The 16,388-nt window shown below is 41.1% G+C and overlaps 1 protein-coding gene across 1 annotated transcript in view; it reads right to left on the reverse strand.

Moving 5' to 3' along the window:
- The window catches only part of Ccdc80 (coiled-coil domain containing 80), a 37,468-nt gene extending 21,080 nt beyond the window's left edge, over positions 1–16,388 (reverse strand). Inside the window, exons 1-3 of the mRNA XM_004835725.3 lie at positions 15,601–16,388; positions 13,297–15,213; positions 6,109–6,265 (exon numbers count right to left, since the gene is read on the reverse strand). Coding sequence (XP_004835782.1) covers positions 6,109–6,265; positions 13,297–15,213; positions 15,601–15,612 — 2,086 coding nt within the window. The 5' untranslated portion in view covers positions 15,613–16,388. The remainder of the gene's footprint in view (positions 1–6,108; positions 6,266–13,296; positions 15,214–15,600) is intronic.

The raw sequence follows: 16,388 nt of genomic DNA on the forward strand, positions 1-16,388 counted from the left end.
CCCAATACTCATTCATGATGTGAGGCAGCAGCAGTAATCCACAGCTCTCAATCAGTCATGTAATCCCAAGGATAAACAATTGATGCACTGTAGCTTAGTTTATGGGTGAGGTAGGTTTATTAAGTCCATCTTTAATCAGAATATTTCAAATTTGCAATGGGTTCACCAGAATGTTATCCCATCATAAATTGAAGAGCATCCATATTTACTTATTCTGTCCAACTAGGTTACTGTACTATACTATTCAGACCCTCCTACCTTCAGAAATGAGTTTTCTGTGAATATTAGTATCTGGATCCCTTTCTGAAGTTTGCTCTTCTTAAAACAAAACTGGTACCACCTCACCTTGTGTCTTTGCTCAATAAAAAACCTTGAGAAGTGGGGTGGGAGGCAACCCACTTTCTGGTCCCCCTTCTGTCTCTCTTAGACAGAAACTATCTTTCTCTCAATAATATCTCCTACTCTTAAAAAAAAAGAAAAGAAAACTGCCTTTCCCCAAGTCACAGCCCTACCAGGACACAATTCTATTTGATGGTTAGTGCAGTGGAGGAAAGGGGGAGATATAAAACTTGTCTCCCTTGCCTCAAAGTGGACAGCCCTAAAGGACCAAGTATGTTGAACTTCAAAGTCAACCTCTATCTAATCTTGAATCCCTTTCCTCTCATGGATAGTAAGACTATACCCCACTAACCTCCTACATGCAAAACTCAGAGATACAGGATCTGTTTCTGAGAGAGCCTTTCATCACAGACTCTGAGAAGAGCAGTGACTTGCTCAAGGCATATTGGTAATTAATAATATAGTGAAAGTTAGCACTCAGCATAATTCATTCCTGCCCAGTATTCTTTCTCCTGTATAAAAATGCCTCAAACTAGAGGATAGAGAAGGTCCAGAACCAAGTTTCACACCAACTTTGTTTTGCTAGTTTATGTCAAGAAGCTGATTTCACAGTCTAGCTTCTTTTTTCAACAAAAATGTTTTCTGAAATATTTCAATCAAACATTAGAAAAAAAAATAATCTGCATTCCCGCACTACTTAAATATCTATGTTTGCACTGAATGGGAAAATCTAACAACAACAACAACAATGAAAGCTCTGTCTTATACTGGACCCAACTAGGATGGGACAACTCCACAAAAGGAGAGAATCCACTACAGGCCAAATTCTGTGGATGGTACATGTGAGGCCAGCTCCTGTCTTCAGCTGCCTTCTTTGGTCACAGGTTTCTGGTATGCTCTGCATTCTGTATAACTCAGTGCTGCATAAACAAGTGGTTCTCTCCAGTCTGGGAAGGCAACATGGAGTAGGTAGCTTCTTAAATTTATCCAATTCTAGTCCTTAGCAACTGTTACAGGAATTAGAAGCAAAAATTCTTTAGGAAACATCCTATAAATTGTGCACATGGTCCTAACCCAGCTAAAATGATTCACAGATCCAAACATTTTATTATATTTGCATCTAACTTTACTGAGGAAATAGAAGATAAGGATAAGAGAGTAAACTCTGTCCTGTACTGGCAAGGACTACCCCTGAAATAAGATGTTGACTAGATCCTCGACCTTTAAGAACCCAAACTCAAATATCAGTGCCCAAATTCAAGTGGTAGTAAATTTCTCCATGTATTTGTTTTTCCATACCTGATCTCAGACAGCAATGACACTGAAGAAAAATTTAGCTCCAGTTATAAGATATTAGTCAACTGTGTGCCAGGCATTTAGTTCAGTGACTCCATCCACAGCTGCTACGTCTCTGTAACCCTATGTTGTTTTTCTCCTTTCCTTATAACCTATCTTCTAGGTTCAAGCCATTCTGTCAATGCCTAGAACACTCCAGCCTTTCCCATTGTTTCAGAAACTCCTTATCAAAATACAATTCACAGTCTACCTTCATCATAATCATCTGGAATACTGGTTAAAATTACAGTCCTTGCATCCTGACCAATTGAATGGGAAGCACTGGTAGAAGGCCTAGGAATCTGCATTTCATGAGTTTCCTAGATGATTATTATGCACCCTAAAGACAGAGAGTTACTGTCTCACAGGATAAAATACCTGCATACATCTTTGACTTTAGAATCCAGAACAGGTATCATCTCTTTAGAATGTTAAATTAAAAAAAAAAATAGGGTGGTATGTTGTCACCTGCCCTCAAAAAAGCTACTCAGTTTTCAAGGCTTCTCTATTAACCCACTGTTCAAAATTTTTTACAGTATCTTCTTTGATGACAACAATCAGAAGAACTTATCCCTTTATCACATTCTTCAAATACTTGATTTGTACATTTGACTTTGGCACATTTTGCTCTTTGACTGTCAAAGTTGATCTTGACACTGATATGCTTGCTGTCACAGGCAGCAAGGGCGGTGGGACAGGGCGACTGAAAAAGTAGGAGACAGGCTCTCTGACCTCTAGGGCACAGAATGACTGATAGTCAAAGGCTGAATAAACACAAGGGTGGACACTGCGCCACTTCCCAGAGATCTGAGCACTCACACAACCTCTCCTGCCAGCTCAAAGAGGCAGGAGCTGGAGAAGGCAACTTCCAGGCACTGTCACAACTGAAGAAAAGAGCTGGGGGAAAAGGGTCAAATTTTCAGTACTGCCTCAGAGGGAAAGCAACATTTTTGGATTGCATGGATCCTGCTGATTGTAAAGCTTCTCTACATAGAATAATTTTCTTCAAAAGCATCAAAGACATAATGTTTTAGTCTGGAATGGACGCTACCATTTATATTTACATTTATTTTTAATTCACCTATGAATTCCTTACATATAAGAAATCAATACTTTGTCCCTTCTTATTATTCTGTTCTACTTCCATCAACTCCATCTCCGTCAACTTTTCTCCCTCTTTTGTTTTCAATTACTCTCAAACTTTGCTTCCGTCAAAGAAATTATCAAAGAATTTCTTTTACCCTATAAAATAACTTGTGTGTTACAGCCCTTAAAATTTGATCAAATACCAGTGTCAAACTATTTCTCATTTCTATATTTTATGAGAAAAAAAGCTTGCTTATGTCTTCTTCACTTTAATTCTTCAACAAAGTGCTGTTAGCCAGCATCTTATTCCTATCTGGCAACTTTATGATCTATCCACTCAACACACATGCCAATAATCTTATCCTAGGCTGATATTTTAAATTTTATTAACAATAGTGAATATATATTATGCCATTTTAAACTCCTGCATGTAATATGCTCCATTCTGAGAAAACAAGATGTGTGCTGGAATTTGCTTAAGCATGAATAACTTTATCTAGACTGATTCCTGAAATGTCAAGGTATGTTTCCTGGTATTTGTAGGTTCATCATTGATGACCCAAATACTTATAGTGAGATGGACCACCTGATGAGTATTGCTCACATTGCTGTTGGATATAGGCATCTATTCTTAAGATCCATTAAAAAAAACTGGAAAAGTAGGGAGTGCTTGATTTATTTTTGAGGAAAAGTAAGGCCATCAGATAGATTTCCAGCTGAAAATCAGACAAGGTTTGGGTTTGGTTCACTGAGAACACAGTTCATGCCAATTATTATTTTCCCATGGCTGACTCCCAGTCCTGGCTGTGAGTGCTACAGCCCTTCCCAGAAGGGTAATCTGGGACACAACATGAGGAGAGAAAGGCCTTCCAGGAATTAGACAAGGAACACAGTAAAGTCCAAGCCCACTCTGCATCAGTTCCCGGCTACCATTCAATGAGGCAAACACCCAAATCACAATACCTGAGTTCCAGTAATGCAGAAAAGAAAAACTCAACCACCCTACAATTCATATTCAATCCAGATGTCTAGAAAACAGCAGTGCTATGCTAAAAATTTGCCAAAGCAGCAAGAGTTGCTTACAATAGAACCATATAGAGGTTGAGGTGGAAGGTATAATGACGTTTCCAAACTTCTGTGAAGTAAGGAATGGAAACACTTTGTGGAAGAGTTGGTGGGTAGCACATTTGACACTGGGAACACCTGGCCGAGGGAGACTTTCATCACCAGCCAGCACCAATCTCTCTTCAGGTTTGAATACCAACTTCCTCTCTAGACAGCTGGAATAAAATTAAGCCCACTGGCTTATGCTGCTATTTGGAACACCAGGAAACAAATGGTTGAATCCCTGTTAACCACTAAATACGTGGCTTTACAGTATTAGTCTCTTGGGCTTCACTTTTTATTATGAAAAGCAGTGATGCAGTCTGACCTGGAAGAGCATTTGTGAGGCTTCATGTGTCATCATTTTGAAATTAGCATAAACAGCCATAATTATTTTGCAATTGCAAGTGCATTGGTCACAATTTTAACTGCTCACTAATCCTCCAGATGCCTGCCAGATCTAATGGTGGTGATAATCACTCCACAATAACAGTGCCTACAATTAGATGGGTTTTTGTAGACATTTCTTACTTATCCTCACCATAGCCATAGCCTGTGAAATAGATGTTTTTCTCTTCTAAGATAAGACTTAAGAGGTAACTTGCCAAGGTCACACAACAAATATGGTTTTGAATCTGGGTTTGAATCTGTTTGCCTACTTCTTTTGTATCTTTTGTTTCTATGATTTTTGTTGTGGTTTTGATTAAAGAAAATATTTATTTCTTTTTCTTCTCAAACATGCACAAGTCAGTCACTAATCCACAATGATTTATGATGGGGCATGGGAAAACAAGCTATTTAGTTTTCCTTCATAGTCATTTCATGGGAAAGTAAGTTAAAAAATAGAGAATATATAACTGAAAACTAATATCTGCATAAATTCTAGAGATCTGCTGTATAACACCGTGCCCATGGTTAACAACACTATGTTTTGAAATTAAAAAATAGGAAGATGATCTCATGTTAAGTGTTTTTACTACAATAAAAAAATAAAGAAATAGTATAATAAAGAAAGCTAAATACATTCAAATCAAGTTGACATTACCATGATATAATTATGGGTGTTATGTTTATTTTTCCCAAGATTGTATATCAGAAAAAAATCTGAGATAATATCATATGTATTGAATTTAAATATTAATAGGATGTGTATATATATATATAATATATATATGGAGAGAGAGAGAAGGAGAGAGGGGAAGAGATAAGGAGGGGAGAGAGAGAGAGAGAGAGAGAGAGAGAGCTTTGTTTTGTTTTATGAGACAGGCCCTCACTATGTAGTTCAGGCTGGTCTTGAACTTGCAGTGATCTTCCTGCCTTACCCTCCTGAGTTCTGGGATTACAAGCATGCCCCACCATATCCGGTTCAGGAAAAATATGTTTATATTATTGCAGATGTTTTCACATAAAACATTTTATGAATAAAATGCAAGATATATAAGTGATGAAATATGAAGGATTACTCTGAAGGATTTTCATTATAGCTAAAGAAAGCAGTTGAGAATGACTTCAAAAAAAGTTTCAAAACAATAAATTTTCAGAGATATAATAATGATAAAAGAAATGGGACTGGTCAGATTTTGGCCTTCTAACTGTGAGGCTTAACTAATCACAGAAGTCTTCCACATTGCCGTGAGAACAGCAATGAGTTAGATCTGAGCCTCCCATGCTGAGCTGTGTGCCTCATGAATCTCACATGCACCATTAATATAAAAATTGTGAAAATTCTAAACTCAGCCAAATTCTTCTGCTTTCCAAAAAGACTCGGCAGCAGTTCAGTCCATAGTTTTGGTGACTTTTCATTTAGCTTAACAGCCTCGCTCAACTCTGGTTACTTCCTTTCTCAGGCTTGCCAAAGTCAAGCACTTCCAGGGGTCTGGCAGGTTCCCATCGTGATGAGTCACCTGCAGCTTGAAGGCTGCAGGCAGATCAGGCAGCAGGATGGAAGAAAGGGGCTGGATTCTCCCCACACTGAGTTACCTTTCTCATTTTCCTCTACCTCACTGACTTTCAGACAAGAATAAAGTGCTTGCATATTTTTCACTTTAAAGTGCTGAGAACATAAGCCAGAACCTGCCTAGAATGGTGATGTAAGTAAGTAGGCCAGCTGACCTGTATTGTCACGAACAAAGAGACCTCCAGATATCAGAATTTTCCTTTTGGTCCCTCAAAAGCCCCTCCTATAACATTTGTCCCACCTTATATATGAGAAAAACAAAATACAATTAAAATTCTTAAGAGAACCTAGCTGGAAGTGGTCGATTTTCATGGAGCTGTTACTGACAGGGCCGAAGATAGTGATCACGGACATTTTTCGGGTGGCCATCTTGCAGAAACTCTCCAGATACTCATCACGCTGCTGCACATACATGCTGTTCTCAACCTTGGGAGTAGTGATCAGCTGGAGGTGAGCGAGAACAAGTAAATATTACTTCACAGTATTAGATTCACTGGGCAAAATCCAAAGACATTATTTGGAAGGGAGGGCAGGTAGTGACTGAAACCTAAACTACAGATTCTTAGACAATTAGCATAATTAAGGCCAAGAAGGGCCATTTGTACAGGCCTCTTTTGTTTTAAATGAATCCAGACATCTTAGATGTTTCTACTCACTTCGATAATTGACCTTCATTACCCCTCGGGTCTTAGTTTTCTTATTTGTGAACTCTGTAGAGGAATGCTTATTTTGCAAGGCTATTTGGAGTATCATGATGATCTGACATGTGACCATAGTTTAGTACGTTTCTGCCTTCTCTCATTTTGATCTTTATTATTCAAATTGGCTAATCAGACATTGGAACTGTTTGCCACACTCCACAAACAGGCTGGCATCAACCTGTTCATTCTGGAAGTGCAAGGATGTAAAATTTTATTCTGATGGTAATCAGGTCCTTGTTGATCTCCTTGACCCCAAATAACTCACCAGGCTGGTGTCTGCAATGAACCCCGTTTATTCACAGTTGACACAACACTGAGCTAGGAGACAGCCTCTATAAAAATATTTTTGTAAATGATTTCTTGCATTTGACCATATTCAAACATCTGTCATCCACTTTTCTATTTACCCACCCAGGATTACAAACTGTTTCTGAAGTTTGTGGCTATTTACACGGCATTTTTCACAGGGGAAATCAACATGGTGTTAACCTGTTCTAAATAGTTTATCAAAAATGGTGGAGAAATTTGGTTCTACCTTGACCTTGTTGTTGCTTTTCCTCTGTCAGATGTGTTTATTGACATTTGCAGCCTTTCCCTGCTACAAATTCACTGTGCATGACAAAACACTCTCTCTCATGAAAATTAAAAGGTGTTCAGAAGCCTTTTTGAGTGAAACATTTAAAAAGCTTGTCAGAAATAAAGCTTTTAAATTTTTTTCTTTCCCAGATCATTATTTACTCATATTTTAAACAGACATACTCCAGTTCATTTTCTATTTATGCTTATATGTTTGTTCAGTTGGACTGGGTGGCTAGGAAATGTTTGAGAAGTGTAATTTCCCAAGGAAAAAAGTAATAAAATTCTCCAAATTTATTCATTGACTCACACTTTATAAAGGCATCACTAAAAAGATATGATGGTGATATATTTAGTTTGTTAGTTTGTTTTAATTAGGTATGCAGGATTTGGGATAATAGCTTGAATCTTGGAGTTTTATTTTAATTTGACATATGTTAGTTTTTTTCTGATTTTTTGCTCAGAAACATTTTTGAAACACACAAAATGAATGTTTAAGTGAAAACATAAAATTGTGAAAGGAAAGGTAACAGAAAGAGATTTACTGTTAATGATTTTGGATTCCTTAACCTTAATTTGGGATAAGCCTGTACCCAGAATATAATTAGAGTGGTGTCTACACACAGCTGGCCTAGGTGACTGATAATTACCTGCCTCTGTAACTTCAAATCCATACAGAGACTTCATTTCATTCCTCTCATACTTTGCTATGGACCCTTATAATCCACAGACTATTGCATGGATGGATTTTAAGAGTTCTCAAAGCCTCTTCTAGTCTCCTCTGTGTGGGTGTACACAATTAGAAATTTCAGACAATATATAATCATAGAGAAGCTCTTTCTCCCACACAGCTCTGCTCACAGTAATGTTAGGCTGCGAATATCCAGTGGCAATCTCAAATAAATAAAAATCTCTGAGTGTTATATTCTCCTTGAGCCTTTGACCAAGGATGCCTTAACCCACCAGTGAGGAGCCATTCATTTCACATGACTCATTTCCTGGCTTCTGACCCTCCAGGATCTGGCTCCAGCCTCTCTCTCTTGCCTTTAAGGTTCCTCCTATTCCTCCCTTAAATGACCTCTTCACCACCAAAAGCCAGATCAGTCTAAATTATAAAATGAAAGGAACCTTGGGCACAATGGCACAGAAAAAGGGTGACTACAGCCAAAGCTAGAGGACTAGTACTTTTGTCCTAGTTCAACCCTCTCATAAGCTGTACCCTTAACAAGTTCACTTAATCTTATGAACCTCAGCTTTGTCATCTTTACAAAGAAACAGCTTCGGTGCTAATCTCATAAAGTTGTGAAGGTTGAGAGATAGGCTGTGTACACCTGGGCGCATACATATCTGTTGCTCTATTTTTGTTTTTGTTTTTGAGACAAAGTCTTGCTATGTAGTTCAGGCTGGACTTGAACTCACTATATAGCCCAGGCTGGCCTTGAACTCATGGTGATCCTGCCTCAGCCTCCGGAATGCTGGGATTATGGGTAGGAGCCACCATGCCTGGCTTATCTGTTGCTCTAGAAAGTTCCTGTATATTCCTTTTTCTTCTATGTGCATTCATGTCATCCCTCCCACTTCAGAGGCCCTCTTCCACTACCTTACTTCAGCCACTTCCTCCTCTTAGTAACTGTACTGGTTGTCTTCACAGCTCACTTGGAACATATGTATTTCCTTTATGCAGAATTATCTTTTATGTTGATGTCAAGTTACTCAAGGCACTGAAGGCTCAGACCCTGCAACTGTCCTGCAGATGGTGGGACTGCCTCAGTGCTGGCTCACATTCCTTGGGCTACAGAGATCATTCCCACCAGAAAAGAGGGGAGAGAGTTAGAAACACAGGGGTCCCTAGTTATAGATGAATAGATGCAGCCCACAAATCAGTTGGAAAGATTTTTTCCCTTATGTTTCAATCTGCTCCTCCATTTGGTGCATGGGAAAGAGAGCAGGCTGATCATCTGACACTTTTCAGAGACTCTTTCCCTATGTATTGACATTTCCATCACATCCATTTTCCAGTTTGGCAGCATTTTAAGCAACACTTACAATGGAGACCATTTCTACTCTCTTCTTTCTAAAAAAGAGCATCCTAGAATGCCTCAGTAAACATTATTGTCTGTCACTTGTACTCTTTCCAGTTTTGTGGCAATAAATCAAGACACGCATCATGAATTTAAAATCGTGTTGTGGTTTCAACTTGTGTGTTGGCTCAATGAGTCCCAGGAAGAGGAGAAAACCTGTTTGTATAAGTAAAAGGAGCAAATAGGAGTGGGAAGATACTAAGGAGAAGATATTTCAAGGCTTGGATTACTTTAAATAGCATGTTAGGCTCAAAAAACTAGATTTTTATAGGATTCTGAAAAATAACTTTCAAGCTAGTAATCTGCCTTGTAAAGCAGAGCTTTTAAATCCTTTTCTAAATTTAAACCAAATAAGTAGGTTGCTGTCTCCAATATTCAGGTCTCTGAAGACTGAAAATATTAACCCACGGGAGATTCACTTGCCAAAGAAAACTTAAACTTGCACTTGAACTTACATGATTTAGCATACTGAGGTCCCTTGTTACCTGACAAGTAGGCAGATCTCAGAGTACCAAATGATGGCTTGTCAACTATATATCATGTAGCCCAATATTTTAGTGATAGCTTGCCTGCATTCTTGGTGTCACTAATCCTAAACTGACAACAAGCAATCTGAAAGATTACGTCAACTGGGATTCAATCTATTATTCTTGACTGCTGGAAAACCAGAGAGATCAGGTGCAGACAATTAATTAGCTAGGTATTAAAAGTAGAAACTTTACATTTGTGCTTAGCACAAAATGTTGATTTTTATATTGTACCACTTATTTGGGTAACTGACAGTTCAAAATGAATTTAAAATGTACATATTTATTAGCTAATAGGACAATTATTTAGTTTTCCCCTCAATTTATGGCCTATGCCATGGGAAGCTCACATCCCCAGGAAGAAAATAGGAGCCTGGCTTCAACTTGAACTTGAGCTTTGAATTCTAATTCTGGCTTTGTCCCATGTTAGCTATATACCCTACATACCTTCCCAACTTCTCTAAACTTTTGTTTTCTCGTCTACAAAGTAGGCTTAAGAAATCATTTCTAATGGGATTGTTGTGAGAATTTAACCACAAGTTCTCAGCAAAACCTCTTGCGAGGTATGGCCTACTCTGTAGACAAGCTGAGAGGGAGTGGGGCTGACGAATTGAACTCTGGCCTAGAAATAGGACTGCTGGCTCCACCTAAAATGCTTTTGAAGTCTTCCGGGATGCCATTTGCGCAACCTCAACCTATGCCACTATTGCCAAGGCTTGTTTACATAAGTAATCAGCTAATGTAGCAGTTTTGTGATGTTTTCACATCTGAAGAATAATGTAAATAAATGTAAAGCCACAGGGGTTTACAATAAATTACAGTTGAGGCATGAGGCTACTGAAAAACTGGGGAGATGAGCTGAGAGGCCTGCACTATTTCTTGAAATGTGAACCTGCTCTCACTTTGAGCATGCTAGATTAGTTGAAGCCAGTTGGACATATATGTTCTCAGCCATACCTGAGTAACTTGACAGTGCTAAGCCTTAATACATATTAGTTGAATCACTGAGTTTCATGGATAGCATCAGCAGAGTTTGATGGAAAAAAATCAGTGGAAAAAGGATTAATGACAGCAATAATGTCTTTCACCCTGTAATACTGGTTGCTGCCTCCCTGTCTGGTGAAACTCTTTTCTTTCCATCTTTTGTTTTTGTATCATGTTATTTTATCTGGTCTTTTCTAATCTACTCTTACTTCATATATCATTAGCTCTTCAGAAAACACATTTCTGATATGATCACCAACTGGGCACATGGAGGATCGAAAGACTAAAATGCCTCCTGTTAGTATTTTCTTTCTAATAACAAACCTGATTCTCTTGCTAGTTTCAAAGTCAAAACTGCCAGGAGCAATTCCAGCTGCTTTCTGTTTTGCCTCACATGACATAAGCAGAAGCTGTCCTTTGAGTTTCATTTGCTCAGAATTTATGACCAGGGAGAGTGTTAAAAGCAGAAAAGACCCAGCTGGGCTTTCAGATCCCTAATTAAGGGAGAGGAGAGAAAGAGAGAACAATCAAAAGCATGACTAAGATCAAAGCTTCAGTATAAAAACTCCTTTCTTTTAACTCATAAACTAGAGGTAATGGAAGTATTTGCTAGATGGGTGCATAATTACAATCCTGACATATTATCCATGATTATTTTTCCCCTGCTTAAAAACTGACCATGGGGACACTTTGCCCGCCTTATCAGCTAAATGGATAGAGTTGGGTGATGTGCTTCAGTGGGCTGGACAAAGTTCCAGGTACCCAGGGGGAAAGCAATGGAACACACCATTAATGCTTTCCCATGGCCCAAAGAGAGCTATTTGTCTCCACAGGTCCCCTAACAAACACTCAATTACCAGATAGAGTTCTACTCTGATTCATAAGTGATTCTTGTGATTCTAACTGTAATGTTCGCATTTAAGCTTATGGAGCCTGGGAATATCCAAACAACTGTTAAACTACTTAGCCTGTTATCTAATAACCTAAGTCTGTATAAGTACTTTAAGGTTTTGATTAAAAATTCCAAAAACATACAAAAAGCACATAATGCACACACACACACACACACACACACACATACACACACACACTTAACCAGAGATTGTTCTAATCTATAGTTTCACTATTGATGGAAACAGGTAAGGGAATTTGGGACACGCTCCTCCCGGGATAAACACTATGAAGACCTTTGTTCCAACTGACATTTCAAATGTACATTTCTGAAACCACCAAAGATAAATGGTTACCAGAGTCCCTCTGCCCAGATTGTTAATCCAAATTTAGGCCAGATTGGAAAAACTAAAAGGCCCTCTCAGAAATGAATGACTTTAGAGAAGAGCTCCTCTCCCTTTTGCAGAGTGAATGCAGGGCATAGGGCTAGCTTGTGTATTCAGGAGGATGGGTGCTGTCTCAGTGGTATGAGACGCCTCCCTCATCTCGATGTGTGACAAAAATCATTCCTGACTTATATCACTCAGCATTAATTTATTAACTTTTTACTCTGAGTTAATTGTAATATATCCCTTTCCTCCTTGACACCCTTAAGTAAAATGATGGCTTTAAGAAGCCAGGGGAGGACCCCTAAAAGAGTGAGACAGGAGACAGGAAGAAGAAAAGAAGTCATTTTTGTGTCACTGCTAAGAATTGTTCTGAAATTTAAGATGGGCTTATTCCTGCCCAAAGCCCGCCTTACATTTAACTAGATTGTGCCATCATTCTAAAGACAGTGACAGCCATGGTCAAAAAAGAGGATTCTAAGATGAATCTGTGACTTGCTCAACATTAGTGGCACTCAGGACAACAGGTAAAGTAGGGAATACTTGTGTCCTTCCCACACATATGTGTGCGCACACGCACATTCAATTTATAGAGCCTCAAGAGAAACTAACATCTGAACTCTAAGTCCAGATATATTTCTAGACTACTAGATGTTGAAGCATTGACCCAGTTCCCTGCATCCTATCCCACAGGCTCTTACTGGCAGGCAGGCAGTGATGGAGGAGGCAGTCTTTATGTGGAGAAGATTTCTGCCAACTGCTTTTAAAAGTGTTCACAAAAGTCACACCCACAAGGATCTTCTTTACTTTCAGTCAAACCCACTCTCACTCAACCTGCCTTACTTTCCCTTTTGAGGCTCCCGATATTGATAAACATCTAATTAGAAGAGAAAAGAAACTCTGCCATGTTCCCCATACTCATGCTTCTAGTTTCTAAGTTCTAGCAGAGACAGGTGTTTATCTTAAATTGTGCACTCCATTCTTCTTTTATTATTTGAACTTGGTAAAAGGAAACTAGGTCTCAACACAAACTTTGGAAGAGAGAAGTAAGGATGCAAACGGGTCCTGTCAGACCTGGAAGAAGCTGACTACAGATGTTTCTTTGGTTTCACACTAGGGACCCTCAGCCATAGACTTGGTACTGTACAGCCATGAGTTAGATAGAGGTTTCCAGAGCACTGAAACCAAAGGGAGCTCCTGAGCTATCCTTTCTTGCCAAACTTTCTAAGCTTCTGGCTCAGCCACGGTCTGGCATCTACAAAACTCACAAGACAAACACAACTATGGCCTGCCTCTGCCCATAGAACAATGTCAAAAAAGAATACTTACGAGGAGCCTTCGTTTGCCTTCAAAGGACCCCAGTAGGTCAGTCACAGACTTCTTGGGACTCTGAGGGAGCTGTTTCCCGATGGGTTTCTGATATCCATCCTGCTCCGTTTTACCTGCTTTTTTCTTCTTACTCTTCTCTTTCTCCTGCTTGCTTTTTTTCTCAGCCTTCTTTAATTGCTTTTCACTCTTGAGTAACTTGCCTGGTTTCTCATTTTTTGTCTTTTTTTTCTTCTCCTTCTCAGGTTTCTCAAGCTTCTCCTGATTTTTAGATTCCTTTGCATTTTGGGAGGGAATGTTCCCCACCTGCAGCTCCTCCTCCAGCTGAGAGGCAGTAGGCCGGCTAAGGTCATATTTATCCTCATACTCATTGCTTAGAATTTTGTCCTGGGTCTTCTTTTTGGGAAGTTTCCCCTTTGCTGGCTTGTGAGGACCTGGCACCACATTTGGGTCTTGATGACCATGTTCCCGCCTGTCTGTGCGGTTGTCCCGGAAACGGCCTGGGCCAGCAGCCCTTGTGCTGGTCTCGGAGATGGTGGTAGGAGGGCCAGCTGTGAAGCTGTCAAAGCTGGTGGACTTGCTGGGCCTCCTGGTGGTCTGTGACCTCTCCTTCTGCTGGTCCTTTCTGTGTGGAGGATAAAGACTCTCTGAAACTGAGGGCCCCCTGGCGGTGGTCACCTCAGCTGTTGTTGCAGGGGGCCTGTGGGAGGCTGGAGAGGGGGGTATCCAGGGGGTCCAGGGCCTCTGGGTGGCTGGAAAGGCTGTGGTGGTTGTAGGTCTTGCAGCTACTGTTGCCACCCTGGCAGTGCCCCGAGTGGTTGTTGTGGCTGGAGCAGGAGGAAGGGTGGTAGCCCTTGGGGTTGGGGGAGGTGAGGGAGGAGCCACTGTGGTGGTGGCCAGTTTTCTCATCACCTTTACCCTAGTCTCTCTGGTTGGGGGCACTTGTGCTCTCCTTGAGTTCTCTTTCATTTTCTCACTGCCCAGGCTTGGCCTTCCTGTTCCTCCGCCACCATTGTTCCCCTCCTCCACCACCTGGCCCTCTATACCAGCAGCCTTACACTTTTGGACAAAGCCCTTCTGCCTGATCTTCTCTATCCTGCGGATGGGGCCTTGATCGATCACCTCGTACATGGCCTCCAGCCTGACTGGGTAAGGGTAGCGCTCCTCAACCTGCATGGTCTTCTTCAGCAGCACCATGCCAAACTTGCCCTTCTCCAGCTTCAGGAAGCTCATCAGCTTTGGGATGAGGCTGGGGTCTAGGGGCTGCTCCAGGATCTGCCCCTCACTGGTGATCCTTCGCACCTTGCCCCCTTCCTCGCCTGCCTGGTGGAACAGCACAATCTGCTGGATGTGCCTTTCTGCCAGCTCACAGTACACATCATCCTTCAGGAGGCTCATCATGAGGCGGTAGTAGCCTTCTGAGGCATGAGGAGCCGAGATGACCCACACCCTATTCTTCCCTGCAAAGCTGGCAAGGATGTTGGGAGAGCTGGACCCAGAGGGGAATCGCAACACTCTTGACCGAGCAGAGGACCCCTCATCTCGGACCATGTCACGCAGGGAGCTTCCGGCTGTGGATCTCAGCTCAGGTCTCACGGGAGCCCTGTTGATGCCCAAGGGGGCTGGCAGCGCAGTGGGGAGACCTAGTCTCAACACTGGCACACCCCTCCTTCTTTGGAGAGGCCGAGGGTTTAGTTCTTCCAGAGTAGCTTTGTCAATTCCATGAGCCCTCCCTGTGTGCCTCAGAAACCGAGCTGGCCGGCTGCTTGCTGGGGAGACCAAACGGACTTTCTGCCCTCTGTGGCTGGCTCTATTGGTGACAGGGGGGTGGGGTTCTGATCCACACACCAGCCACACTGCCAACAGCATGGCGAAACCAGGTCCCATTCTCCACGTCATTGTGTAATTTGCTTTGGGGTTCTGAGAGGTCATAAGAGAAAGAGGAGAGGAGGAAAAAGAAAGAAAGTCATTTAACTGCAAACAGACCTGGTCATTATCTTTTTCTCTATCTTAGCCAAGGGAAGGGGGAAGGGATGGTTAGAGAAGAAAAAGGAGGGAGGTCAGAAAATGGAAAATAGGATGAGATCCTGTTTCTTTTAAGCCCCTGTAATTTGTCAGTTCTTAGCAAAGAGGGTAACACTAAGCAGGAAATCCAGGCAGGGTGCTCACACTGTTTCACTAGCTTCCTGGATGCTCCCGTGAAAATACAAATTGAGCATATGAATTATAAGAACATTCACATTTCATTTCTTCAAATAAACAACAAGGAAACAAACACACCAAAGACAGAAAGGATCACACACTTACATGGTGGCTCATTGAGACAGAATGCAGAGGATTCCAAGAGAAATCTGAAGTTTGGTCCCCAGAGCAGTTTCCTAGATGAAATACTTTTCTTCCCAACCCTCTGTCTCCTGGCTGAGGGTGAGCAATACAAAGGGGGTGGGCTGCAGCTCCAGTTTGCAAAGTAGCAACACAGATCGCAGCCTGTCCTGGTCTGAGAGCAGGGCTGACTCCTCTTCTTTCTGGCTGTGTTTTTTACTTTCTGGACGAGTGGGAAGAGGTGAAAGGTGCTGTCCTTGTCAGTCTTTGTGTCTCCATTTGTCTGCAGTTTCTCCTTGGTCGCCTGTGTCTGTGTGTGCCCGTCCCTTGTGGTGACACAGAACTTTCCTTAAAGTGGAGTCCTAGAGATTTCTGAATCTCACTCTTTCCCTCTTCAGAGTTCCAGGCTCCTTATCACCCTTTCTCCCACAGTTTGGCTGAGTCCCTTTGTTTCCGGGAGTAAAAGCACTGGGATTAATATGTTTTCCAGACTCAGGGAAAACACAGGAATGTGATGTTGAAAAAGGATTTTCCCTTTTCCCTACACTTCTCTCCTCCCTTTATTTCTCCCCACCTTCTTTTCCTTCTCTTTTCCTCCTCCTTCTTTTTCTTCTTCCTCTTGTTTGGATGCAGTCCCAGAAATGTCAGGACTACCTCAGTTTTGCTCCAAACCAAACTCAAACAACATCAGCCACTAGAAATCAAGGAAATTTCACTAAGAATTTAACAAATCAGCAAAACACACCTCTTTCCCATTTTAGCACATCCAGGGT

The sequence above is a fragment of the Heterocephalus glaber genome, unplaced genomic scaffold (assembly GCF_053883595.1).
Source record: "Heterocephalus glaber isolate CG9 unplaced genomic scaffold, H.glaber_assembly_v1.0 deba00000122, whole genome shotgun sequence".
NCBI classification, from domain to species: domain Eukaryota; kingdom Metazoa; phylum Chordata; class Mammalia; order Rodentia; family Bathyergidae; genus Heterocephalus; species Heterocephalus glaber.